Genomic DNA, 25,906 nt, shown 5'->3' on the forward strand with positions numbered 1-25,906 from the left:
AGCCATGGTACAGCCAACACTCAATTCACAACACGTCCATGCCTGAAACAAGAAGGGCTTGATATTTTTGGTCATAAATCAAATGAGGAGTGAATTCCCTAGCTTCCTATTCATACGCATTTTTAAATGTCGTGAAAAGCACTCCAACCTTGAGAGGCCAAAAAGGGGGTTGGGGGGAGTAGTTGAAGCAAGCCTGGAGAGGAGATTTTTTTTTTTTTTTTTAAATGGAGACTTTCTCCTACTTGAGAAACTTGATCTTTTTTTTTTTTTTTTTTTTTTTTTTTTTCTGTGCCATGGATGGAATACATCTGTGTTTCTCTGAAGTATATATTAAAATGTTTCTTATGTATCTTTTAAAGGATTTACTGATGAGTGTGTATCGGTCACGATTTGTCATTATGTTTGCAAGTTTGTATATAGATATGTGCCTCTTGGACTTGGGCACGCACCAGGACCCCCTGTAGGTCTCACTAAGACCCACTCTGCTGGCCCCACCCCAGAGCTGAGGATTCAGTAGGTCTGAGAAGGGACCTGAGAGCCTGCCTTTCTAAGGAGTTTTCAGGTGACAATGAGTGAGCCTTGATAGAGAAGACCATCCGCTGCTCCTCGCCTGCTTCCAGGGCTGTGCTGAGTGTAAGTTGCTTCTCTGAGGAGTGTAATTAGGATAAGTGATTTCTCCACCTCTTTTGTTTAGAAAAACACTCTTCTAGGGTCCTGCATTGCTGCCTCCCAGTAGCCTGTGTGTGCTTCCCACATGCTTTGGTTCTCTTTGCCTCAAATATCCGTTGTGCTTTTTTGCACAAGCCAATCCTGACCTATCTTCACGGTCTAATTTAATCTTCACCTCCAGAAAGTCTTCCCCATGCTCTAATCTACAGGGAGCCTCTAGAGAGATCCCTTGTCAATATTTTTGCTGATACTCATTATTTGGCGCTAAGAAATTCAAGTCGCCTTTGAGTATTGTTTAATATTTGCCTTTTAGTATTATTTGATATTTATATGGAATAAATGTTTCTACATGTCTATCTAAACTTTCCCTTACCCCAAGCTAGATCATAAAATTGGGGTTTTTTTTTTTTTCGTGGGGTGGGTGGCGGGGTGGCAAAGACAGAGTCTCACTCCGTCACCCAGGCTGGGGTGCAGTGGTACGATCTCGGCCCACTGCAACCTCCACTTCCTGGGTTCAAGTGATTCTTGTGCCTCAGCCTCCCAAGTAGCTGGGATTACAGGCATGTGCCACCACACTGGCTACTTTTTGTACTTTTAGTAGAGATGGGGTTTCACCATGTTGGCCAGGCTGATTTCAAACTCCTGACCTCAAGTGATCCACCCGCCTTGGCTTCCCAAAGTGCTGGGATTACAGGTGTGGGCTGCCGTGCCCGGCCATAAAATTCTTAATGATGGGAATTGGATCTTATATTCTTTGAACTTTTTTGTGATATTGACATAATTATTAGTAAACATTTAATTTCTTATTTTAATTATGTATTTATAAAAATGCTACCTTTTGGAAATCTCATTTCTTTCTGTATGTTACTGAATGTCTCTTAGGCTACTAAATTTGGTTTCTTATTCATCATCATCTTTTTTTGAGACGGAGTCTTGCTCTGTAACCCAGGCTGTAGTGCAGTGGTGCAATCTCAGCTCACTGCAAGCTCCACCTCCCGGGTTCATGCCATTCTTCTGCCTCAGCCTCCCAAGTAGCTGGGACTACAGGTGCCCGCCACCACACCTGGCTAACTTTTTGTGTTTTTAGTAGAGATGGGGTTTCACTTTGTCAGCCAGGATGGTCTCGATCTCCTGACCTCGTGATCTGCCTGCTTGGGCCTCTCAAAGTGCTGTGAGCCACCGTGAGCCACCGTGCCTGGCTGATTCAGGTGTGAGCCGCCTGGCTGATTCAGGTGTGAGCCACCTGGCTGATACAGGTGTGAGCCACCGTGCCTGGCTGATTCATCTTCTTTCTTATTACAAACTCTTCCTCTAGCAGTTCCACACAATTAATCTTACCATTTGCTCCTTACTGTGTTTTGTTTCCTTAGCCTTTATAAGTTCTCATTGTGTGTTCTCTTGTCTTTTTCCCCTTTATCTCTGCATACCAGCTGTACAGTATTAAATATGATAGGTTCTAAGTAAATGCTCATTAAGATCCCTTTTAACCAAAGTTGCTATGGGGTCATTAAAACTCTACTCAGGGCTCTTAATAGGAGGCAATGCCTGTACTGTGATCTCAGGTCCTACGGAATGGAGTCCAAATTCATGTGGATCACATAGGGCCCCAGTAGATCTGTCGAACAAAAATGCTAAAGTCTCATCCACTGGAAAACAATTTGCAGAGGAAAATGTACAGTAGCCGTGGTTCTGACATAGGCAGTGTGTCAGTGCAGCTGTTGCCTCTGATAGGTAGAAAACAATGCAGCAGAATTGGATTCCTTGGGTTTCTGCTGATGTTTATGACTTGTGGGTGTTATTCATTGCAGTCAATCAATCTGTAGCTATTACTTACCTGCACACTCAGTAAGGTGATGGGTGACTTCATTGCCAGTGAAGAAGTGCTAGCTCAGTCTCCTTGGAGGACATTACATCATAGGTCAAGGTATTTCAAATGTTCCAAAGTCATTTTTTCCCCACAATAAAGTAGTTTTTGCTAAACAGGTTTTCTTCTATTGCAATGGATGGAGCCAGGCCCTTGACAAGTAATCCTTTTAGATTCTCTGCCACAGATGAGAATCTCTTTTAAGAAATATCAGGCATTGCTATCTGCTTCCTCTACAGATTTCAAATGAAAAGGATCACCTCCTTTTCTGCCGGCACATTCTCAAATTCAAGATGGCATGGTCTCAGAAGAGCTCACTCTAGTTCGGGGTGCTGGCACCCTGAGATGCATCTCACTCTGCACCCTGGCAGCCCAGGAGGGCAGTAGATTCCCCTCTCCCGCCCACTGAGAGGCTTGGCTTTATTTATCCTGAATGTTAAGATATCCCTAAAGCATCTATCCCAGCTAGTGCCTCAAGCTGTCATTGTGCCACTGAGATTTGTGCCTACTCAGACTTGATGTCAGTTATTTAAAATCACTAGATAACACCTTCCTATTCCCATATACAGCCTTGTGCATGTCATCATCTACTTTGTACTCACTGGTAACCATTTTTATTCTTGTCAATGAAATCACTTGTTTCCTTTAAATTGGGCAAATGAATGGGGGTTTCTCACAGACAACTGCTTGGCATTTCAAATTACTTGACTGTTGGTTCCATGATTGCTTTTCAGGAAGTCAGTAAATTTTGCTGGGAGATACCAAAGTACCCCCCTTAAATATGATTTGTGGCTTAGTATACCACAGTAAACCGTGAATGATTTGCCTAAAGTTCAGAAAAATAATCATTTTAGATCATTTTTAATAGATTTCTGTGAATCTGGCGCCTACTGAGAAAGTTGCTATGAGAAGTTACAGGGTGGCAGTCACTGGTGAACTCTGTCTTCACTTCCTCCCTTCCCCCCTCTCTGTCTTTCCTTCTTCCCTCTCCCTCCTCCTTCAGAGAGGGCTTCCTCAACCCAGCATTCCTTGAGGGCCAGGGTGGTCAGTTCACCCCAGAAGTTGGTATCTTAATCAGATTATTAAAAAAAAAAATAGATGTATCTTTTAAAAGTGCTTTTTACACATTTGCTTTTTTTTTTTCCCCTAACTTGACCAAAATGAACATATACTGCTTTTGTAATAAGGAGTGGGAAGCTCTGTAAATTTCAGGTCAGGAGAGGGTGATAAGTAACCTAAAGGAATGAACTTCCCATTGCAAAAACTTCCTGCATCTTTGTTGGTTAGTAGGGGGATGATTTCCTAATAAAATTAGCAGCTTTACTCTGTTTACTTGTATGTGGGCTCTGGTTACAGAATGCAGTGGGTTACACTGAGATCTCTAGTAGAGCCTAGTGCCTTGTTGTGGAAGGATGTGGTCTCTGATTCTGGGTACTGTGAAGAATGAATTGGCAGCCAGTACCTGTTACCATACCTAAGTAAACAGCAGGGTCACTTAGATAGTGGAGGTCTAAGGGAGCTCAAATCTAAGGCAGAACAGGGCCAAATGAACAGGAGGAGCATGCTGCCTTGCTGTGAGCCCACAGCAGCCTGTTAAATTCTGCATGGAGGTTAGCTCCTTCCCCTACCTCTTAAGGGTCTGGGGATTCAAGGGAGTAGAACCTTTTGCTTTAGCAGAGGCTAGTGGTTGAGGCTGCAGAGAAGTATGTTTAGATACCCTCTTGGCACTTCCAGGCTCAGAGACCATGAAACATTTAGTATTATGGGCCACCAGACTTTGTTTCAGCTGTGTTGTAAATGACATTTCCTCTTAATGCTTGCATCAACCCAGTGGGGTAGATATATAGTCATTTTTAAAGATTAAAAGGCACAAAGGACATAGGAAAATTGGCCCAAGCCACACAAGCAGTAAAGGACAGGTGAGTTTGACCGCTCATGTGTCTGCCCAGTGACTTGTTTTACTGTAGAAATCGAAATTGTGCAGTTGCATATGGGGACATTGTTTGAATTGCAGGTATTCTTCACCCTGCTCCAATTCTGAAACTCAGTGAAACAGCCATGGCTGTCAACTGGTCAGTGCCCTTGGATTGAAGAGGAAACACTGACCTTACATTAAGTCATGTGGCTGTGGTTTATAATTATCTATGGGGAATAAACACTTGAATCTGGTTGCTGCGAATTCATCATCTAACACCTTGGCTGAGATGCGGGGAGGAGGGCCTTCTCCCCCACAGCAGCGCTGGAGAGACTTGGAAATTTGATCTGTGCAACCAGGCAGCATCCATAATCTTTTTATGAGTAATATGATATTCAGTTGTCTCCCTTCAGCTTCAGAAACACTCTGGAAGTGAATCTCGGGGCCTGTATAATTGGCCATCTACCATCACAGTGTCTAGTCACATTCAGTTTGGGGGTACAACTTTTGTCCTGTATGTTTTCTTGAATTTCTTCTCTCCGACTTTGTATAGAAATTATGCTATGCCGACTGCCTGGCCCCTTGCATGCTTTGATACACATCCATTGTGGCTTGCTGGGGTATTTTTGGGATCTGCTTTGTGTACTTGGCACTTGCATGTGGCCTAATTCGTGTCTTCCTTTGCTGTGCTGTAGCTGCAGGTGCTGAAATTTGGAGGTTTTATTTTTAAGTCAGAATGTTGATAGTCCATGTAGCTTTAGAGCTCTACCATGAAAAGATGACTTCCCAAAATAAAGACATGTCTGAATTTTGTAGTAGCTTTTCCACTACTTAAGACTTTAAAAACAGTTAAGTCTTGCATCAGTCATTTTTGGTTTTTAGTTTAACTGGTTTTTGTTGTTAAAGATTTTCTTACTTGATGCCATTGTTGTAATTTATTATTTGCTATTCATGAATTGGCTGTGTCTCAATATCTAAATAAGGTAAGGACCTCACGGGCTCTCTCTGTAAGTTCGAGACCGTTTACATTGGTAAATCACTGATTTCAAACAGGCCTGGCTTTGCATCCACGTTCTGTTTCTTACAACCTTGAAGATCTTATATAAGTGATTTAAGCAAACAAAGGCTTAGCAAGATGATCTGTAAAAGGGGAATAATAACGTCCATCCCTCTGGGCCGGGGTGAGGTTTCCAGATACCACATGTAATAAAACCCAATCACTGCTCCCTTGAGAGCTGGAGGCAGCCACTTGCTGGGATTTTCCTTTCCTCTGAGCACGTAATTCAATATTCTTAGTTTAACTTGACCCCAACTTCCTGGTTCATCAGTTACATAATCTCCTTACTAAATAGCTCAGAGAGAGAACCTTTCTAGCCTTGGAGAAGCTCTAGATGTTGACCTGAAGTTGTGTTGTTTTTAGCAGTTACTGTATTTATTCCCAGAGGACTCAGCTGGGGCTCCTCTCCTAGTGTCTTGCTTTGGGGATCTGCTTTGTCAGAGCCTCTGAGAATAGACCCTTGGCTATCACATGATCAAGGCATGGGGAGCCTACTGAGACCCAAACACATTTATAACTTATGCTGAGCTGCATACCCAGGTACCGCACCCATTACAACAAATAACCCATAAATCTGTTTGTAAGTAATTGGTGGATTTTTCTGAGCACAGTATCTGTGTCTCTTTGGAGCTGTGCTTGACCCTGTTGAAGATGTTCAGCCCTCATATTGGGTAGCAGCTGGTTGAAACATTCCTGTCGGTGACTCTGCAGCACTATAACCTTCAGACCTCAAATGCCCCCGAATTTTCTGAAATGAAGTTACAGTTCCTTTTCTGTTCAGCTAGCAAGCTAAAGTTCAGCCCTCCTACCTGATTCCACACTGATCATCTGGAAGGAAGATAGGATTCAAGGAGAACTCTTTGAGTGGGAGATTGGTCAGAGATGGAATTCTGCAGCTGTTCTCTTACAGCAAAATCAAGAACTTTTGCTATAAGAGAGTGGGGTTTGGGAGTGAACCTTGTCAGATGACTAGGTGGTGGTGTGCTTTCTTGTTGGAGGAGGAAATCCATGTAGGAGCCTCAGGATCACACAAGTTGAGGACTGAGTGTTAAACATGGCAGGCCTTCCTTCATGGGGCTTGAGGGATTTCCTGCAGTGCCCTTCCTCCTCTTCCTGACCGCGTACTTCCTGCAAAAGATATTTGTTCTCAGCTGGGTGCGGTGGCTCACACCTGTAATCCCAGCACTTTGGGAGACTGGGGCAGGCAGATCAGTTGAGGTCAGGAGTTCCGAGACCAGCCTGGCCAACATGGTGAAACCCCATCTCTACTGAAAATCTAAAAATTATCCTGGCATGGTGGTACACACCTGTAATCCCAGCTGCTTGGGAGGCTGAGGCACGAGAATTGCTTGAACCTGGAAGGCAGAGGTTGCAATGAGCTGAGATTGCGCCACTGCACTCTAGCCTGAGGGACAGAGCAAGACTCCATCTGGGGGAAACGGAGGGAGAAGGTATTTGTTCTCAAAGGTGAACAAGTTACTGCTTTTACATGCTGGCTTCCTGTATTGGCTGGCTCCCTGCTGCCTGGGAGGTGATCTCGTACAGTTGAAGCGGGCCTCTGTTGCAGGAAAGCGCTGGGTACCTGTGGGTCAGCCCCAGGCACCAACAAGGGAGCCCTGCACCACGAAACCAGTAAAGATGGAGGGGATTCTCCATCCAAATTGCCTTCATCTCCCCCAACCCCTGCGTCCCTCCCAGGCTTCTTATCTGGCCCATTTAATCCAGGGGTGAGCAAATTGTGGCCCACTGCCACTTGTCTTTATAAAGTTTTATTGGAACACAGCTACACTTAGTTGTTTACGTTTTGTCTGTGGCTGCTTTTTAACCGACAGTGATAGCAGAATTGAGTAGTTGCAGAAGGTCTGCCAAACTTAAGTATTTACTCTCTGGCCCTTTACAGAATAAGTTTGCCGATCTCTAGCTAATCAGTAATCAAAACAAGTCTGTTTGGAAGGGCCCCCCTTTCTTAAAACCCAGCTTCAGGAAGTGTAGTTTACCACTGTGGTGGTAGATGGAGAGTGCAGATGATTTTAAGTGTAAGCTTCACACATCTCTTCTTGTCATTAAACCAACCAGACATTTTCCCTATGGGTTTTGGATGCCCCCAAATGTTTGTTTATAATTTCAAAAGGCCATTAGTGTTTCAGCGACTGAAAAATCTATGTGAGGTTGTTCTTTTTATAATGTATCATTTAAAATAAATTTTTATTTTGGTATAGTTTAAGGTTTACAGAAAAATTAAAAAGATAGTACAGAGTTTCCATAGACCCTTCACTTCCCCTCTTCACCTCCCGCCCCCACCCCCGCCCCCAGCCCTTAGCATCTGACAGAACTGTGGTATGTTTGTTAAAAAATAATGAAATTAGTGTTGATACAGTACTGTTAACTAAACCACAGACTTCTTGTGGACTTCACCAGTCTTTCCAATAATGTTCTTTCTCTGTTCCAAGCTCAAATCCAGGATGTCATGTTTCTATTAGCAACTTTAGATTTTTTTTGTTTTTGTTTTTGAGACAGAGTCTTGCTCTGCTGCCCAGGCTGGAGTGCAGTGGATGCGATCTCAGCTCACTGCAAGCTCCACCTCCTGGGTTCACGCCATTCTCCTGCCTCAGCCTCCCGAGTAGCCAGGACTACAGGCGCCTGCTACCACGGCTGGCTAATTTTTTTGTATTTTTAGTAGAGACGAGGTTTCACTGTGCTAGTCAGGATGGTCTCGATCTCCTGACCTCGTGATCCACCAGCCTCGGCCTCCCAAAGTGCTGGGATTACAGACGTGAGCCACTGCACCTGGCAACTTTAGATTTTTTAAATGATGACGTCTACCTAATATGGCCATACTTTTTTCCCTTTGCATAGCTGATTTGCTGTCTTTTGGTAAATTAAATGGTTAGTGATGGTATAACCCTAGAAATCAGAGGTAAGGTCTGACCCAGAAATATGTAATAGTGAGGGCTTCGTTTATTGACTGCTTACTGTGCTTCAGTGCTTTACGCCTATTATCTCATTTAAACCCCACAGTGACCCAGCCGGTGAGTCATGACTCTCTTCACATTAGCTGAGGGAGTTTAAGTTGCTCAGCCAAGTTTCGGTTGTGGATGACGCCAAGTGCAGACTAATGACGGCAACTGTGGGCCAACCTCTGGGGAGCACTCTTAAGTCATTTGCTTCCTCCTCAGCATAGCCTCTAGCTATTGACAAAAAGAGGAACAAGCCTAGGGGAGGAAGAAACTGCAAGCTGGCACTCAGCCAGCAATGACATTGCCAGCTTTGGCACCCAGGTCTCTGTGCAGAGTGGCAGAGTCTTAGGCATTTGTAATTTGCATGTGTACAATCCCTCAATGGCCTTTCTTTGCCTTTAGGTTATGATTGTGCCTCCTGAATATCTCGGTACTCACATCTGTCTCACCGTTCTTTCCATATTCCATTCCAGTCACTCAAGAGGACTTGAGGGTCTGAGATCTGTGCTGTCTTGTCAAAACAGGGTTTACTAGAAACAGGACCTTGAGTAAGTTGCTTTCACCTTTTTGAGATGGTCTTCTCATATGTCATGTGGAGTAATAGGGTGGTTGGGAATAAGTGAACTGTGCCTGCATGTTGCATCTAGCACAGGGCTAGATTGCACCGTTGTGCCTTGCATGAGCCTGGGTGTGGGGAGGTGATGATGATGTTGACTATGGCAGCATCAGTTTCAGCATTAGTGCCACACAGATGCTGCCTCCTCCAGGAAGCCTTCCTGGCTATCCCCCTGGTTATTAGGTGCTCCCTCCACTCTTCCTCTGAGGGACCATGGGCAGATCTCTACATGGCTCTCAGTGCCTGTATTATGGTTATTAATTGGGCATTCTCCACTCACTTGGCTGGAGAGCAGGTGGTGTCACGGTTGCCTAGGTGTCCCCAGGGACTAGCACAAGGCCTGACAGGAAGTCCTCAGACCGTAAATGATGAGCCAGTGGGTCTACTCCGAACCTTCCTGATGGGCAGCAAAGGCCTCTTCCCCCAACCCCGTGGGTTATGGCGACTTGCATGTCACAGGCCTTTGTTTCTCTGCACTGCTGTTATCCCTCGGTGTGCTCGTGTGCTCGTGTGGAACCAAACAGTGTGCTTGCGTGTGGAGTTCTCCCTCTCCTGGCACTTAAGGAATAACTGGCATTTATTTGAACAGAGATTTTCCCATAATATACAGATCTACAATATTTCCTTCTGTCTTTATTAACATTTTCAAACACTCTTGCCCAGGACAGCTGTTCTAGACTTATGCTGTATGTTTCCCAGACTGGCATGAAAGATCATTTCACTAATGTGTTAGTTTCTGCTCAGAGACCTGGCAACTGAGAGTTTAGAATCTTTCATTGCAGTGCAAACTTCTGATTTGATCTCATATTGTATAATTGTAGTGAAATATCTTGGTATTTGGGGGATTTAGTCACTTCAAATAAGCATTCATTTCTTTTCTTAGTGCGTATTCTCCTTGCTGTACCCTTTTGAATTTAGATGGCACTCAGTGCTAACATAGGCTGGAATCAGGGGCTTGTGCCTCTAGTGCTGCCCAAAGCCTGACCTGTCTATGTTATGCAAGAAATGTTTGTTAGATGCAGGAGTTCTCTGCTGATCGGTGCAGCTGGTGTCGAGTTTTAACAGTTAAGGCCCCTATTCCCTTCCCCCTTTCTGAAATGTTTGTGATCTGCCGCTGCCAGAGCGTTTTTAATATGCATGGAGCATAGAGTCTGGTCCTGGAGGAGATTGGATCACAGTTTGAATCAGAAGCAGCATGGACTGCTGATCTGTTCCATTTTCTAAAAATACACTTTGTAAAGTATACACATACACAGCACTGTCATGATTTCATGTTTTGGGGTTTGGCCCCACTGCTGCACGTGAAAGCTACAAGGTCTTTCCTCGAAATTCAGGCCCGTGTTTCCAAGCAAGAGTTGACTTTTTAAAGAACAGAGTTTCCTCATCCTTTATACAAATGCATATTTCCCTGCTTACTGTCTTCCCAGCTCTTCCACGCACCTCACCTAAACACAAGAAATGCCTCTGTGGCCTCAGGAACAGTCATGCAGACTTTGAATCTATGTATTTTCAGAAATGTGTTTCCAAGTTAGCAATTTGAAATCTTCATCTGCTTTTAGTGAAACACTCTTGTTTCTATTTGTCCCCTTTCTATGAGAAGGAAGGAGGGTGACATTGGCTCTTCCATACTGAAAATGGAGAGAAATCCTGTTTTAGGAGAAGCCTTTTGCAGTGTAGCGTGTGAAGTTGGGAAGACAGCGAACAGATATGAGTAGTTCTCTGTATTTCTGTCTTGGTAAATGTGGTTTCTGAGCTTTTTAGGAACAGTTGACTTCTTCCTCCATGTTCACAAACTGCAACTTGGCTTTCAAGAAACTCGTGGCACTGAGGTGCTTTTTTGTACTTGGTCAGTAACTGGCATTAAACAGAATTGGTGGTTTGTGCTCATGCCGGTCTTACTAATCAAAAATCTGTAGTTAAAGGGACAACAAGAAAACAGGCAATACATAGATTTTTTAAAATGTTTAAATTTGGGAAATGGTAGGAAAGGACTCTCAAAATATTTCATTATGTTCTAGCACATAATGAGCTTTTAATTATTATTTCACTAATCACCTTTGATCTTTTTCCCAAAGATGTTCTTTGGGAAAAAGGTGGGGCTCTCCCCTGAACCACAGAGTAGAAAAAAATGGTCCAGTGAGTGTTTTCATTCTCCCAATGATGATACTGTCAAGAACTGTGAAGGGTCTGAAATTTTACCCTGCTTGTGAGCTACTGAATTAGCCTACCATCGTTTCCGGGATGCTGGCAGAAGGCGTGGGACTCGCGGTTGGAGCCAGCAGCCTCTACTAATCACAGCAATGAGAGTATCAGTGTTCTCTTGTGCCAGTTCCCTGAGTCCCAGTTCTTACAAGGCAGTGCAGCTTGGGCCAGGTCACACCTGCATGCCTCAAGAGAGGAACCTGGAGCTTAGAAAACCGGGATCTTTTATGATGGGTAAAGCCCACTCTTTGAGAGAGAGAGAGGTGGAGAAAGAGAGAGATAGATATGCCTTAGGGCTCAGTTCTCTCTTGGAGCCCAGGGTGAGGAAAAAGCTGTTCGTCCTTTGCTTATGGCCTGCCATTCCAAAATGCCTATGTTCCTTCAAAATATTTTAAATAAAAGAAGGGAAAGAGAATATCAGAAATTCTTTTTGGAAACTAATACTTTACTGTTTTTTGAGAAATTGTAGGTATTACATTTTAAATAATATTTAAAAAATTTTTCAAATCTTCTTATTAAAAAGTTACCCAAAGTTTGGAAAGTAGGAGATGGTTACATAACGAAGCTCATGTTTACGTTTTTTGTTTTGTTTTGTTTTGTTTTTTGTTTTTGGCCTTCCAAAAAATATGGACAGCTTGCTTTTGGGAGACACTATGAAACATGCTATCATCTGATGTGTACTGGCTTGAGATGTGAACTCATTACACGACTTAAGTATATATACTCACTTCTTGCCTCATCCCTGATCCTCCCTGGCCGACAAGCCTCTGAAAAATTTCCTCTATCCAAGCACCTGCTCTGCTGCTTCCCAAACCTTATTTGGCTGCACAGGTCTCTTCTTTCACAGGCTTCCAGTTGTCCACACGTCTCATTGCCTCATCTCCATAGAGACTGTCTCCAGTCTTGCATGTTGCTCCGTCCTGTGAATATTCCAGCTCACAGTGTGTCTGCCCATGTGGGGTTCTGAAATCAAAGGAGTCACCTTGTAGAGGCTTCTGAGATACACCCAGGACGTCACATACAGAAACTTAAGTCTACATGGGAAGTCTGGGAGGTAATCTTGGTGAACCGGTTAGTGCTGGATCACACAGCACATGTGTGTGTTAAACAGCAACAGGAAGATCACAGAAAACAGAAAAGATGAATGTGGAGAACTTGACCCTGGACAAGGACTGCTGATTCTGTGTTCCTGTTTGGGATGAGATGGAGAAAGCCAGGGTGCGGGACAGGCAGGGCTTTCTGTTTTGTATCTGTCATTGCAGTGGTTCTTTCACTTTCTAAAAACCGAGGGGTATTTTCCCTTTACACGCACGCGCGCGCGCGCACACACACACACACACACACCACACACTACTCACCACACACACCACACACGGAGGTTTTCTTTTTTAAAGAAAGATGTGAGGATTAAGCAGACAATAGCTCTAAAATTTATGCTCTTTATTTTTCAAGGGCCACATAAATATAGTCACATAGTTACTTTATCTTCTTCCTGTAACTGTCCACCCTCTAGGCAGATGGATGGCAGTCATTGACGATTTATGACTCTGAAGAGCTGAAGGGGGGTGTGGCAAAACATCTCATCTTCCTCCACTGCCACCCTCCAAGCACCTTGAATAATTGCTGGGAGATAACTTGGCAATTGTTTGGCTAACTGTGACCTTAATTCCCTGCCAGGGGTTCACTCACACCTACCTCTCCTTTCCCTTCCTGATTAGTAAGACAACATTCAACGTTCCTTTTCTGCTTAAAAAAAAAAAAAAAAAACAAAACGGAGTGACTTTTGTGACTGGTGATACAGATCACTTTAAGATTTATAAGGTATCTTGCCTTGGGATAAAATAGGTTTTATGACTCCCAGATGAATGGCTGGACAGGGGAATTGTAAATAAGCTCTTTGAAGAATAATTTTTTTTTAATGACCCCCTTGTTTTACTGACCAAAGCATAGGAAAGCTTCAGTGTATTAAATACGTACCAAGTCAATTATGCACCAGATTTGTAAAATCCAGTTTTGGTTTTAGAACTTTCTAATTTGGTTGCTCAGATGTTGGCTGATGGCTCCGTGTCCCTGCCACTCTGCCTGGCTTCGTGAGATCTGGAAAAAGAGTTAAAGATCTTCCTGCAGAGGCAGTAGAAATACTTGAAGGCATCGGAGAACAACCAGTGTCAACTTGCCCTTTCATGTATTGGTGTCGCAGGCCTCCAGGGAAGGTGTATGGGTTAGAGAGGCCACAGGAGGAGTACTGGGGGAGGTGGAACTGGAGCTGAGCCAAGGAAAGGCAAGATTAGAGCAGGCAGAGGAGGGCGGGGAGCTTGAGAGGAAAGGCAAAGCTTGAGGCAGAGGTGGGAGTGCCAGGAAGCAGAGCTGTGGCAGACAGGAGGCTGCCGGGGCGGGGTGGCCCCTGGTAGGCGGGCAGGTGGAAGAGCATCGGATATGGGGAGACAGGTGGGTAAACTTGGCCCTAGGTTGCTGAGTGTCGCTGTGTTGGAGGATTGCACCTGGGGGCTGTCCAGGAGGCCATGCTGGTGCTGAAGAACTCAGTGCCAGTTCTCTGGCAGGGGAAACAGTCTAAGCGTGCTGAGGAATGTGGGTCTCGGGAAACTGCTCGTGGAAACTGGTGTACTGGTTTAGCGGAAGACGGCGGGCATCTGAGGTGAAGAGCACCTGGGTGCCGCAGACAGGGAACACATGTGTGTTCAAAATGTCACTGAATGAAATGAGACGCTTCTCAAGGGAACATCATATACCATAGTCACAAACCTCCAGTTCTGAGGTCACTGAAGAGTAATTCAGATCAACACGGATCAACTACGTGAACTCTCCCTCTGTGCTTAGCGGCCATTCCAGGTGTCTGTTCACTGACCTGTTTACATTGACTTTAAACAAAATGGAAATATTAAGAAATGGTCTGGTCACTAGAAGTTTTTGCTGTTCATTTCTAGTCTTTGGCCCTCTCTAGAGGAAGCCTGAATCCAGTGGCATTTTCTTCTGCACGGCCATACGTGTAGGAGCAGGTGAAAGATCTTCAAATGTTTAGCTGATCTTTTGCAGCTGCCGGTCACGTGCTTGATGCTAGATTCCTGTGATTTTCCTTATAATTAGAAAAAATGAATACCTTGAATATCCCGCTACTCCTGTGAGCCATTAGATTCTGGTTTTCTAACTAGTGAACTCATAGGGTGCTAGTAGGTTGGACAGATCGGAGAACCCGGAGAGGGACAGTAAGACAGCTTGAGTTTGGGGTTGTGGCTGGTTTCTGGGTTGTTGCTATCCATAGTTTGGGCTGCAGCCCCGGCAGGATGCGTAGAGGACTCAGTCCCTACTGGTCGGGGGTGATAGGGGAATTAGCGACCTAGTCATCTGGGATTGGGATGTCATGCATCTGATGTTCTGTGGCCTTTCTGCTATTAATCCTGTTCTTCAAACTCCTACCTTTAGCCCAGGTCAGACCCGATCGTCTATGGTCCAGTGGCTTAATCCACAGTCTCCAACCACAACAAGCTCCAACCCAGCTGTGACACCTCCTTCACCCGGGTCATCCCCTTTCCTCTTTTCTCCTCCTGCTACTGTAGTGGACAAGCCACCTGAAAGGTACGTAGTTTGGAGTGGAATGTGGAATACGGTGGCAGCACACACAGGGGGCTTGACGAACCTGGGCAGGTTCTTGTGTTCTCTGCTGGCAAAGGCTTACCCGGATACCCCCAGCATCCCAGACTTCATGGACAGCACTTACCACCCTGTATCGGGGCATGCCTCACCTAGTTCAGTAGCAAATTCTTTGGAGGATTTGCCTTACATGAGACCTGCTTGAACCTACTCTGTCGTGCTGGTTGTGCATTTATGAAGAAGTTCTTATTTTGGAAGAACTTCTTGTTCATGAGTATAAAGCACATTCTTTGTTTTAAAGGTAGGCAAGCTGGCACTGGAAACATTCGCTTCCATGGCATCCAGTGGCCAGGTCCATAGAGGACAGAGCTGCTGGCCTCCAGCAGGCTCTTCCACCTGTGGTGGCTTAGGGGCTTCTTCCTGTCAGTGGCTTCCCCCGTGCCAGTGAGATGAGGCATTTCCTTTGGATTTGATTAGACTGGCTAAAAGCATGGTTTCCATCCTTTTCACGCATGGACACAGAGGTTGCTTTAACGAATGGTGAGAAGCTGGGCCTGGTGTGCCTTTCTTGGGGTGGAGGCACGGTGTAAATACAGAACACTCAGGCAAGAGCAACAAGCCCCTTCCAGAGCGGTGGCTGCCTAGGGTGGATCTGGGCTCGTGGTTTCCCACCTGTGGAGTGTGGGTGTGCCGCCTCGTTCTGCCGGCTGGCTGTGTGTCTCCAGGTGCGTGTGCTTTTCCTAACACACCAACTGAAGTGCTTGGAAATAAACATGTCCTGTGGTTCTAACAGTGCTGAATGGTAGGAAAGGGCATCCCACCAGGTAGGGAGGAGAATTAGGTGAAGTGGTTCAGTGACAGCTCCTCAGAGAGGCTCCCTGAGGAAAGGCTTGGATTTGAAACCCATCGTTTACTTGAAAATCAAGTGCTATTCTTAGCCTCATGTTCACTTCCATGTTAATTTCTTTTTCGGGAGGAGTTGCCCTACTGGTGACATCAGTGAGATTTGGGGCAGGGGGTTGGGGGTGAGGTTTCTCTCTGTTTTCCACATTTTCATTGGTGTCTTTTGTGTTTTCTTTCTTTTCAGTGTCAGCAGTCGGAAGGCTCGAGCCGTGTATCCGTGTGAAGCAGAACACAGCTCGGAATTATCTTTTGAAATAGGAGCAATTTTTGAGGATGGTAAGTGTTAGTGGGGGCCTCCTCTATTAATCCTGTCCGCCGGATTACTAACGTCTGCAGCATGGAGGGAGCAGTCAGCGATGGTGCTGTTGTTGGGAGGGTGAGTGTCCCGCTTGATGCTTTGGACTGGATTAAGCTGCTGTGTTCGGCTCCTAGGCCCCAATACCAGGGGCCTGTCGTTGATGGCTGGAATCTAGTGTCACTTGCACTTAAAAAATATTTCTGATTTGCACACTTTTATTATATTTGTTCTCCCAGAGTTGCTAACCAAGTCCACTAAACGCTTCAGGTTTACCAACTCTGAGTCATCCGAGAATACTACTATGCTTAAACATTTTCGATTTCTATTTCCCTTCCCATTTTTGTGCTTTACAGTTTTGCTGATTTGAACAGCGTGTGAGTCTCCAGATTCAGGTATTGACTTTGCATATTGAAACAAGGGTGTAGCTTTTGAGGATTTAATATTCATACACAAGCATTTAGGAGCTATGACTGGTTGAATATTTCCAAAAGTTCTCTTATGGCTCAGTGTCTTTTGTCCCCTGCTCTTGCTTTCTTCCCTCCCCAGTCCTGCTCATTATGAAATGTATTGGTTGCTATGGAAACCGTGCTGTCATGTGTGGGTGGAGCTCCTCAGAAGAGTTCCAGGGAAGCAGTAGGAACCTGAGATGCTTGGAATGGAATGGTTGATTATCCAGAATGTTTGGGATATGTGGAATGTATCAACACGAGGCACAGTGGTGTATTGTCAGTAATGCAGCATTTGCTGACGATTGTTTTTTAGAAAGCAAGTTGCCTCATTTAGAATAGATTTCTATATGCGTGTGATATGTGCTCTTCAGAGACAGGGACTCCTGGTAGTGTCAGAAAACAAACAACAACAACAAAACCCCACATGGAACAGAATTAGACTTTTTGTGGAGAAATTTTGTTCTCGGAATAGAAGCAAGATCATTCCTCCATTACCATCACATACATGCAGTTTTGCCAAGAGAATGTGGAACGTAGTTGCCCTGCCCCAAGCCTGTCTCACGTCGGCACACCATATGGCTGAAGGGGAGGCTGAGATGGTAGTATTGAAACGCACTCATTTGAGAAATGTGATGAGTTTTTATTTTGTGTGATTAGATTTGTTTAGAAGACTCTGAACTCCCTCCTGCATATGGTTTGTGAGATAGTTACCTTGGTAGAAGGTGTGTCTATTAGGATACCTTAGGCTGCAAATAACAAAAATTGACACAGCGGGTTGAATCAGCCATGAAGATGGATTAAAGTCGGGTGCAGTGGTGCACACCTGTCGTCCCAGCTCATGCAGAGGCTGAGGCAGGAGGATCACTTGCGCCCAGGAGTTCGAGGCCAGCCTGGATAACATAGTGAGACCCCATCTCAAAAAAGAAAAATGGGTTGGGGGAGGGATTAGTTTACACCATAGTAAGTTTGGAAGTAGGGAGTTCTAATTTTAATTCAAATTCTCAAAGATGTTATCAAAGACTGAAGTAGTTCCATCTCTCTGCGAAACTGTTCTCTGCTGATGGACCTGGGCCTCTGTCTGGTTTCCCTGGCGGGAGCAAGGTAACTACCACAGTTGCATGTATCATGGCCACACTGTGGTGGAAGGAGGTGTCTCATCCTTGTGTTCCTTTAAGAATGAGAAAACCTTGCCAGGATATTCTTCGTAGTTTACCGATCCTCACATCCCAGTATGTAGAACTGAGTCACATGCTTACCCCAAATTCATCATTTGCAAGGATTTAGACCAATCAGAATCACACAGGGTATAGGACGCCTCTCCTGGGCACACAGCCATGTGAATGAGGGTTAGTGCCTAAAGCCAGCGCAGATATGCCAGTTTGGATAAAAGGGGACACGCTGGTAGGCGTCTGACCCAAGAGACTTATGTTCCCCAGCTCTAAAGTCCCGAGATGACTTGGAGTCTTCCTAAAAAGTGTGCATGTACACACATACACGTACATAGTCACACAGTAGTACCTATGTACACACACGTGCACACACATACCAGTGTCTCCGTGTGTTTTGGAGGAGGAGAGCCACTGATTGTAGGCAACGTGGATTCTGAACTCTGCAGTTATTTTGCCTGGGCTCACAGCATGGCTTTCTTATCCTCCATGTGACCTGGAACAGGCTCCTTTGGGACTCTCTGCAGCTGATTCTTCATCCTCAGTGGCAGGGATGGCCACAACATTGATGCTGTATCAAGATAGCATTGGGGCTACCAGAAAAAGAGGGTTTGAGTTGCTACAGACGTATGGGGGAGAGGCTGCTGACCATGATGCCACACTGGGTACATCGTAGTGTGCCTTAGAAGAGGCTGTTTTGAGCCAGGTTGTGTCTCACTCAGGTTCTGTGCTCTGCAGTGCTGGTGTCTAGCTCTGTCAGGACTTTGCTGGCTGGGGCACCCCGGGTGTCTCAGGAGCTCCTCATTCTGTCCCTCTCCTAAGGCTGGCTACTTGGAAAATACCTTGTGGATGTGTTGACACCCTCTCCCTACCCAGGGATGTGAGTGTCTCATTTAATGTGAGCTGCCTGTCTTACAGGTGCCGCCCTGATTCTTTTATAGCAGGGGAGATAACGTAGTGGAAGGTGTTCAGAATCAACAGCATTAGGCTTACTGCTTAATAGGGATACTTCTTCAAAGGGTACAGTCGGTGTCAAGCCCTTAAGCAGAGTTTATGTGTGTGTGTGTTTGCGCCTCACATCTTCTGTGCATAGTTGATCTCTTAGCTAGTTAAAAGCAGGTGCTTGCCCAGAACACGTCTATTGAAGCCCTTCCTTAAACAGCTATGGGGTCTTCCGGTCTGACAACTGACACTGAGAAGACAGACTGTCAGGTCATCTGACCACAGCTTCTGTGGAGCCAGGCAGTGCTCCAAGTGGCCACTCTAGACAGCTCAGCCCGCAGGAGTGCTGCTGGGAACGCTCCCTTTCTGCAGACCAGCAATACTTAGTGTCCCTGGAATGCCCAAGACATTCTTCCTATGTTCACTTATCCATGTGGAATCTTCCAGCCTCCATAGATGCTATTGCAGTGCCATTCCTTTTTGTACCTCATACAGGCAATAAAGGAAATCGGTTTATGGCACCTAGTGGCCTTTGGAGAAAACAAACTTGAGGTCAGAGTGACCCCCGGGCAGCCTCGTCAGTAGTTATGCGGTTTGGGATGTGTGCAGCTCTGAGAAATCCTGACCCGGAGTGTGGTTGACACAGGGGTCTTTAGCAATTGTGTAGCTCCATGACTGTCCTTGTTCTTTGCTCTTACTGGGTGGGCCTAGACTTAAGTTATGAGTTCCAATTCTAGGCGGAAGATGTGTTTCTTTAGTAGACTTACTAATGCCTAGCTGTTGCTCTGGGGCAATGCCTCCCAGCCCCCGCCCGCCCCCACCCCTCACCCCCAGGAGAGGGCTGCGTTTGTAAGGTCTCGGGGCAGTGATGTTGCTTTGATGGCCAGAGGGACTTTCCCTTTTCTCCAGGCCTGGGGAATCCTGGAAATAGGTTTTGCTGGTGACCACCCGCCAGTCGTGCTGTCTTTCCAGGCAGGTGTGCTCCAGTCTGATGGGCAGTGGTTGCCTCCCCAGGGGCAGGGCTGGGAGGGTGCTGAGGCAGGAGGTTTCCAGGAGCGACCCCACGTGGCGGCGGCGGCAGCAGCAGCAGCAGCGGCAGGGCTGCTTTCCTGGCTGTCCCAGGCTCTTTGTCAACATCCACATGTAGACGTGGGGGAGCAAGTGTGGCCCAAATTGATCCTTAAAAGCCTCTGGCGATTAAACTTGAAAAGTCTCAGATAGACACAGAATAATCCCTGGAAAACAATTTGGCATTATCCTGGAAAGTTGATTGCATATAGACCCCACAGCCCAACGATTTCGTCACCAGGTAGATTCCTAGCACAGGGGAATCTGAGAAAAAAATATTGAGTGAAAAATAAGTTCCAGGTGCCTAGACATTATGTGCTTCTGGTTAAGCTCACATATACGCAAAATAAATGGGATATTATTAGGGGTATGGACTTGTGTGACAAAACTGAATTGTACCCATAGCTGTGATAAGATAATGAGAAACATAGCATCCAAGCTACTGGTTGCCTAGGGGTGGGAGATAGGACAGAGCCCAGGACGCAGCCTCCCTGTGGGTCCTGCGGCAGTTCTGAAGTTGAGTGTGGGTTCCTGGCGCTCACCGTGTGCTGATGACACTTCAGTGATTTCAGTATTTGTCACACACATCGTCTACGTTATGCTGAAAACTGAGTTGGTGGAAGGGACCTGCTTCTCTCTGGTGCTACTTGGGGTCCCTGCCCCACCCCCGTCTTGTTCCCTCTTGTGGTCTAAAGGCTGTGAGGACACCGTGGCTGAAGCAGAGTGAGGCTCTTGGACTGAGACCTGCAGGCACGGGGAGGGTGCGTGGGAAATGACAGACACTGAGGCCACCGTGTTCTCCACCCGTAAGAATGGAAAAGCCAGAGCCCTGTTGTCCGTGTAGATACTTCTCGGGGGAGGAGCGGTGTGATAAACTAGGAGAGGAGCCCCAGATGGGTATTTTGGGGTTCGATGCTACTGAGAGAGGTCAGATCTTCAGAGAGGGAGGGAGAGCCTGCCAGCCTCATCTGCAGCTGCAGAGCCACTTTTCCTGTGCTTGGGGACACCTTGCTGTTGGTCTCCAGATCCTTCTAGCCCACCCCGCCCACCGCTTGGCCGGGTCCACTTCCAAGGCTCTTGGATGTTACAGGATCCCCCTTGGTCACCTCTGTAAAGCAGTGACATCTCTCTCCCTACTGGCTTCTGCCTTTCAGGGAGGGGAGGGCTGGGGAGGTGGTGAATGGGGTTGTGGAGGCGTCTCTCTGGTTTGTTGGTTGGGGAGGTTTCCCCAATCAAGCCTCCTTTCACCTCCAGCGTTGTAGAACATCACCTTTTTCCTCCTCTGTTCATCCTGTCTTTTATTAATACTGAGTCTGTGTTTGTGCAAGTGTGTGGTGTGTATAGGGTAGGAGGAGAAACAGTAAGCATGTGCAGGTGAGACTGTATTTGAGACTACCTTATTGCCTCCTCATAGCAGGTCCTGCAGGCTAAGTGCTAGTAACCCCCTGTTGCAGGTAACAGCTGAGCGAGGCCCAGGGGTTAATTTCCCAGGTGCACCCAGCTAGCCAGGAGTCTCCTCCAGGGCTCTGACTTGAGCCCTGGGCCCCTTGCCACTCAGGCCTCCACATTGTTACAACCCTGAGGGCCTCTTTTGCATAGAAGCCAAAGCTTTTCCCTGATGGTGGCTGCATACTAGTAGCATTGCCAGCTGAGGTGTTTGGATGAAGTGAGAAGTCTCTAAAAATCCTGGTATGAAGAACAGTGTCAGGGTCAAGGTCATTGAAGGCATGAAGAAAGTGACTTGCTGCCAGATCACTTTGAGCACATCTCTTGTTTTGCTTATTCATTCATTACACAGATAATCATGTGTCTGACACTGTGCTAGGTGCCGGGTCTCATGTTATAGATGTTACATGCTGTCATAGTCTGGACTAGAAAAGAATGTCTCAGTGTATCTCTCCTATATGTACACGTATGTGTGCACACACACACAGGACATGCAGGGTGCATAACTGGGAGCCCCAACCTGGTCTGGAGCCAGGGGAGGAGTCCTGGAAGTAGGGGGATGCTGAAGCTGCTCTTTGAAGCATGAGTAGGTGCTGTCCAGGCATAAAGGCAGGGAAGAGCATTCAAGCCCAAGGGAATAGCTCCATGGAGGCCTTGAAGCCAGAAGCTTGTTGAATTTAAGGAAAGTGCAGGCGGTTAGGGGAATGCAGACAGGCAGAATGTGTTCCTGTTCATCCAGGGGAGGGAAGAACAAACAGTTACCCTGTTGCAAAGGACAATTAGAATTGGATTGTCAGTGTCTTCCAAACTGTGGGCAGCTATACCTTAGAGGACCGTGAACTGAATTCGCTGAGTTGCAATTAGCATTCAAAGAATAATACTTTTCTACACAAATCCATGGGGAAGAAAATAATAGAATACGGAAAGGAAGGCATTGCGTGTCCACAGTGAGGGTAAGAGTGTTGCTTCATGAAACTTGTGTGTGTTATGGACGTGTATGCCTGTACTTGGTTTTTGATATGAAATTATTCTCCTGGGTTGTGATCGGAAGTCATCTTTCGAGTTGGTCTGCTGGAGTAGCCCATGCCTCCCCTTTCCTTTTTGCCACGGCTGCCATGCCTGCACCTGACCATGGTTGGGGGTTTGAGCTGGGGCCTGCCCACAGCTGGGGGTTATGAAATGCTTCTGTATTGCATTTCCGAACCCTGGTGAGGAGTGCTTGGACCTGTGCCCTTTGCTGTCCAGGCTGCAGTTTTCTCGTTAAGTATCACGTGAATATTTATGAACAGTCCATTGTGCCAGGCACCGTGCCCAGATGTATAAGGCTCAGGCTGCCTTCAGGAGTTCCCCGTCCAGTGTGGGAGTCAGACCAGACTGTCAGAGGAGGAGGCATCCAATCAGGTCTCTAAACAGGAGGAATTACCCGGTGAAGAGGTGGGGGAAAGGCATTCCAGGCAGAAGTCACTGCACTTGCAAAGGCCTGGAGTTGCAGTTGGGATTTCTCTGGATGATTCACTGCAGTTGACCTGCATGATGTGCCAGTGGAGTGTGAAGGGCTCCTGTAGGGGTGACCGGAGCCAGGTGCCAAGGGGCCTGTGTTACAGACCAGTAAGAAGCTTGAGTTTGAGGCTGGGAACGGTGGCTCACACCTGTAATCCCAGCACTTTGGGGGACCAAAGGCAAGTGGATCAGCCGAGGTCAGTAGTTTAAGACCAGGCTGGCCAATGTGGTGAAACCCCATCTCTACTAAAAATACAAAAATTAGCCAGGCATGGTGATGCTTACCTGTAATCCCAGCTACTCGGGAGGCTGAGGCGGGAGAATTGCTAGAACCCGGGAGGCAGAGGTTGCCGTGAGCCGAGATAGCACCACTGCACTCCAGCCTGGGCCATAGAGCGAGACTCCCTCTCAGGAAGAAAAAACCAAAACAAAAACGCAAAAAGCTTGAGTTTGACTTTAAGCAGGGGAGGGATGTGATCAGCTCTGTATTCTAGATAGTTCACTGAGCATCTTTGTGCAGAGTGGGTTGGAAGGGACCGGACTGGAAACCAGGACACTGGTTAGGAGGCTGCTTTGGGACCGCATAGATGAGGATTGTCGTGGCCAGTGCAGGGAGGCAGAGCCTGTCAGTGACCCTGGTGCAGACTTTGTGACCCAGCATCCCAGAAGTGGCCCCTGTTCTCTACTGGCCACTCCCTGGTTGAGCTTTTAAGTGAACACCCAGGAGGCAAGTACTTGGGGGCATTTTGTTAAGGTGATTTTTCTCTTCCTTTTCAGTACAAACCTCCAGGGAGCCTGGCTGGCTAGAGGGGACTCTGAACGGCAAGAGGGGGCTGATTCCACAGAATTACGTCAAGCTGCTGTAGCTCGTGGACGCAGAGCCCCTGCTGACCCGGGCACCCAGGGACCTGCCTGGGGGCAGAGAGCCGCCTTCCTCCTCTGAGGCTCTGGGCTGCACCCACAGGTACCTCCACACTTGGGAGTTACCATGATCACAATCAGCCTTGGCGGTAGGGGGTGGGCGGGGATGGGAATGCACCGCACTGAACTGTGATTGTGGATCAGGAGGGGGAATGTCAGGATTCGCAGAATGGACTTTTCATTTGTCAAGTATCGGGACTTGTGAGTTTCAATTATCCAGCATATAGAATGAGAGGGAAGGCAGCCTTCTGCCACCCGTGTCGCCCCCACTGGCAGTCACGTCACCAGAGCCACCCTGGCTCCCTCTCCTCCCCGAGCACCTGCTGCTGCGATGTTAAAGGGAACTGTGCTGCTCACAGCCATAAGTCTGCGGAGCGCATGCCTGGCTCCGGCAGCCTGGCTGCGAGAGGCTGCTGCTGGTGTGGGGGAGATGGTCTCAAGCCAGAGGGAGGCAGAGAGACGTGCTTCTCCAGCCTGCTCTTCCTAGACGGCCACCTGCAGGACCCCACGTCACTGCACTGGCGGCGTGCACTGGCGTATTTGTAACAGGCTTCTCGGTGCTCCTCACCCGTGTGCTTTTTTCCAAACACCACCTTTTTGCCTCAAGGTCTCTGTAAATGAAATAAACTGTAATTTACTATTTGATTTGTCTGTCCTAATGTGGGGAAGCGGTTGTGGAAGTCATTGCCCTGTCTTGATTTATGAATTGGCAGCCTGCGATGGGACTCGTCTCTCTCTGCTGTCGGCGTGCTCACAGGTGGAATCTGTTAGCGGGGAGCCTGGAGTATTCGCAGTGAGGCGTGTTCCCGGGGGCACTGGCAGCCTCTGATGTGTGCAATCCTGGAAGGGCATTCACATCTCCTCCAGTGGCTGCACAGGCCTCTCTACCCTGGTGCCTGCAGGACTTGGAGCAGGGCTGGGGCTTTGGCCCTGGGTGGTTGGTGTGAGCTGTCTCAGTGCCCTGGGACCAGCCCTCCTACCAGCACCATTGCACACCCTTACCCCACACCTCCCAGCATGCCTCTGCCTTCCAGGCCTCCTTGCTAATCGCCATCTGGATTAATTTCAGTGTTGAGGGAGGAGAGGGAGGCAGAGCAGACCTTCCCGGAGGAGCCTTCACCCTTGACCCTGCCCTACCCCGTGCTGATGGCCACCCCCAGCATGGGCAGGCCTTGCTCTGACGCTTCCTCATTCTCCTCCACCTCCAAGCCATGGGGTGCAACAACCTCTTGAGGAAGAGGGGACTTCCCTTGGAATGTGCGGCTTAGTTTTAGTGGCCCCAAGATTCTGAAGCCAGCCCCATGCCCCAGAGGCTGCTCTGGGGCCATTCATGTCTTTCCACACATCCCCATAGGAGGTTCCCGGACCTGTTGGACTTCTCTCAAGCGTTTATCAAAGGACAGATGTGTCTGTTGCCTCATCCCCAGATGAGCTGACTCAAGAGCTTGCCAGTTAACATCTTGGAAGTCACCTCACGTGGATGATGTGAGGGTGTGGAGTTTGGGAGTTGTATGTGTATGGGCAAATGAGCTTCTTGAAAAGTATCTGTATTGTAAATGAAAATAAGGACAATTTCGATGCAACGTAATTTAAAATAATCACGCGCCCAGTGAAGAGCATTGAGACCGCAGAGGAGCTCAGGGCCGCCCTACCACAAGTGGGCCTGAGGCCTGGGCAGGGGCTGGCTTGGCCTGGGGCTGGGGCAGCATAACCTCCAGGAGCCTGTTTTCTGAGTTGTCGTTGCTGCCCCGACTTGTTGCTTGGGATGTAGAAGGGAACTTGACTCGTGAGAAGAGGTTGCTGGCATGTTCCACTTCTGTGGGGCCCCTCTGCAGGCAAAGGCAAACCTGTGGGCAGCTAGAGCAGGCTCAGGTTAGTGTTGGGAGTGGCTTCCGGGCAGATTCCTAATTGGTCTATCCCCAGGGGCCATTAAAACTAAAACTCCCTGCACCAGGTCTTGATTGATTTGTTTGCTTGCTGGAGATTCCTATTGTTAACAGTGAGATGCATCCAACCTGCCATTCCCCCCAAAGTGCTTTTACCCCCACTTAAATCACCACCAAGTTTGGCTATCTGTGTGACCTTGGGCAAGATCAGTCACCCCCATGATTCTGTACCAGCCTCCTAAAAATAAAACGATCCTGAGAAGTTTGGGGTTGAAATGACCTAATAGAAGCAGCGCACCCAGTATGTGGGGAGGGCTTGGCTAATAGGAACTGCTGTTCCCATTTTTCTTACTCCTATGTATAAGAACAGCAGTATCTTGCATCTTTGTCATCAGGGCCTTCTGTGTTCCTTAGATTGATGGGGTGACAAGTAGGGAA

General features: G+C 47.1%; 1 protein-coding gene across 4 annotated transcripts in view; it reads left to right on the plus strand.

The window, feature by feature from the left end:
* Positions 1–24,222, plus strand: part of ARHGAP10 (Rho GTPase activating protein 10) — a 335,394-nt gene extending 311,172 nt beyond the window's left edge. For 3 of the 4 annotated variants that reach the window (XM_073017668.1, XM_073017667.1, XM_007999944.3), the window contains 3 exons: positions 14,722–14,874; positions 15,977–16,068; positions 23,439–23,664. In XM_073017668.1, coding sequence (XP_072873769.1) covers positions 14,722–14,874; positions 15,977–16,068; positions 23,439–23,527 — 334 coding nt within the window. In that variant the 3' untranslated portion in view covers positions 23,528–23,664. Of the gene's footprint in view, positions 1–14,721; positions 14,875–15,976; positions 16,069–23,438 lie in introns of all 4 variants that reach the window. The other variant, XM_007999938.3, reaches the window with a different exon arrangement.
* The last annotated feature ends 1,684 nt before the right edge of the window (positions 24,223–25,906 follow it).

The sequence above is a fragment of the Chlorocebus sabaeus genome, chromosome 7 (assembly GCF_047675955.1).
Source record: "Chlorocebus sabaeus isolate Y175 chromosome 7, mChlSab1.0.hap1, whole genome shotgun sequence".
Lineage (NCBI taxonomy): Eukaryota > Metazoa > Chordata > Mammalia > Primates > Cercopithecidae > Chlorocebus > Chlorocebus sabaeus.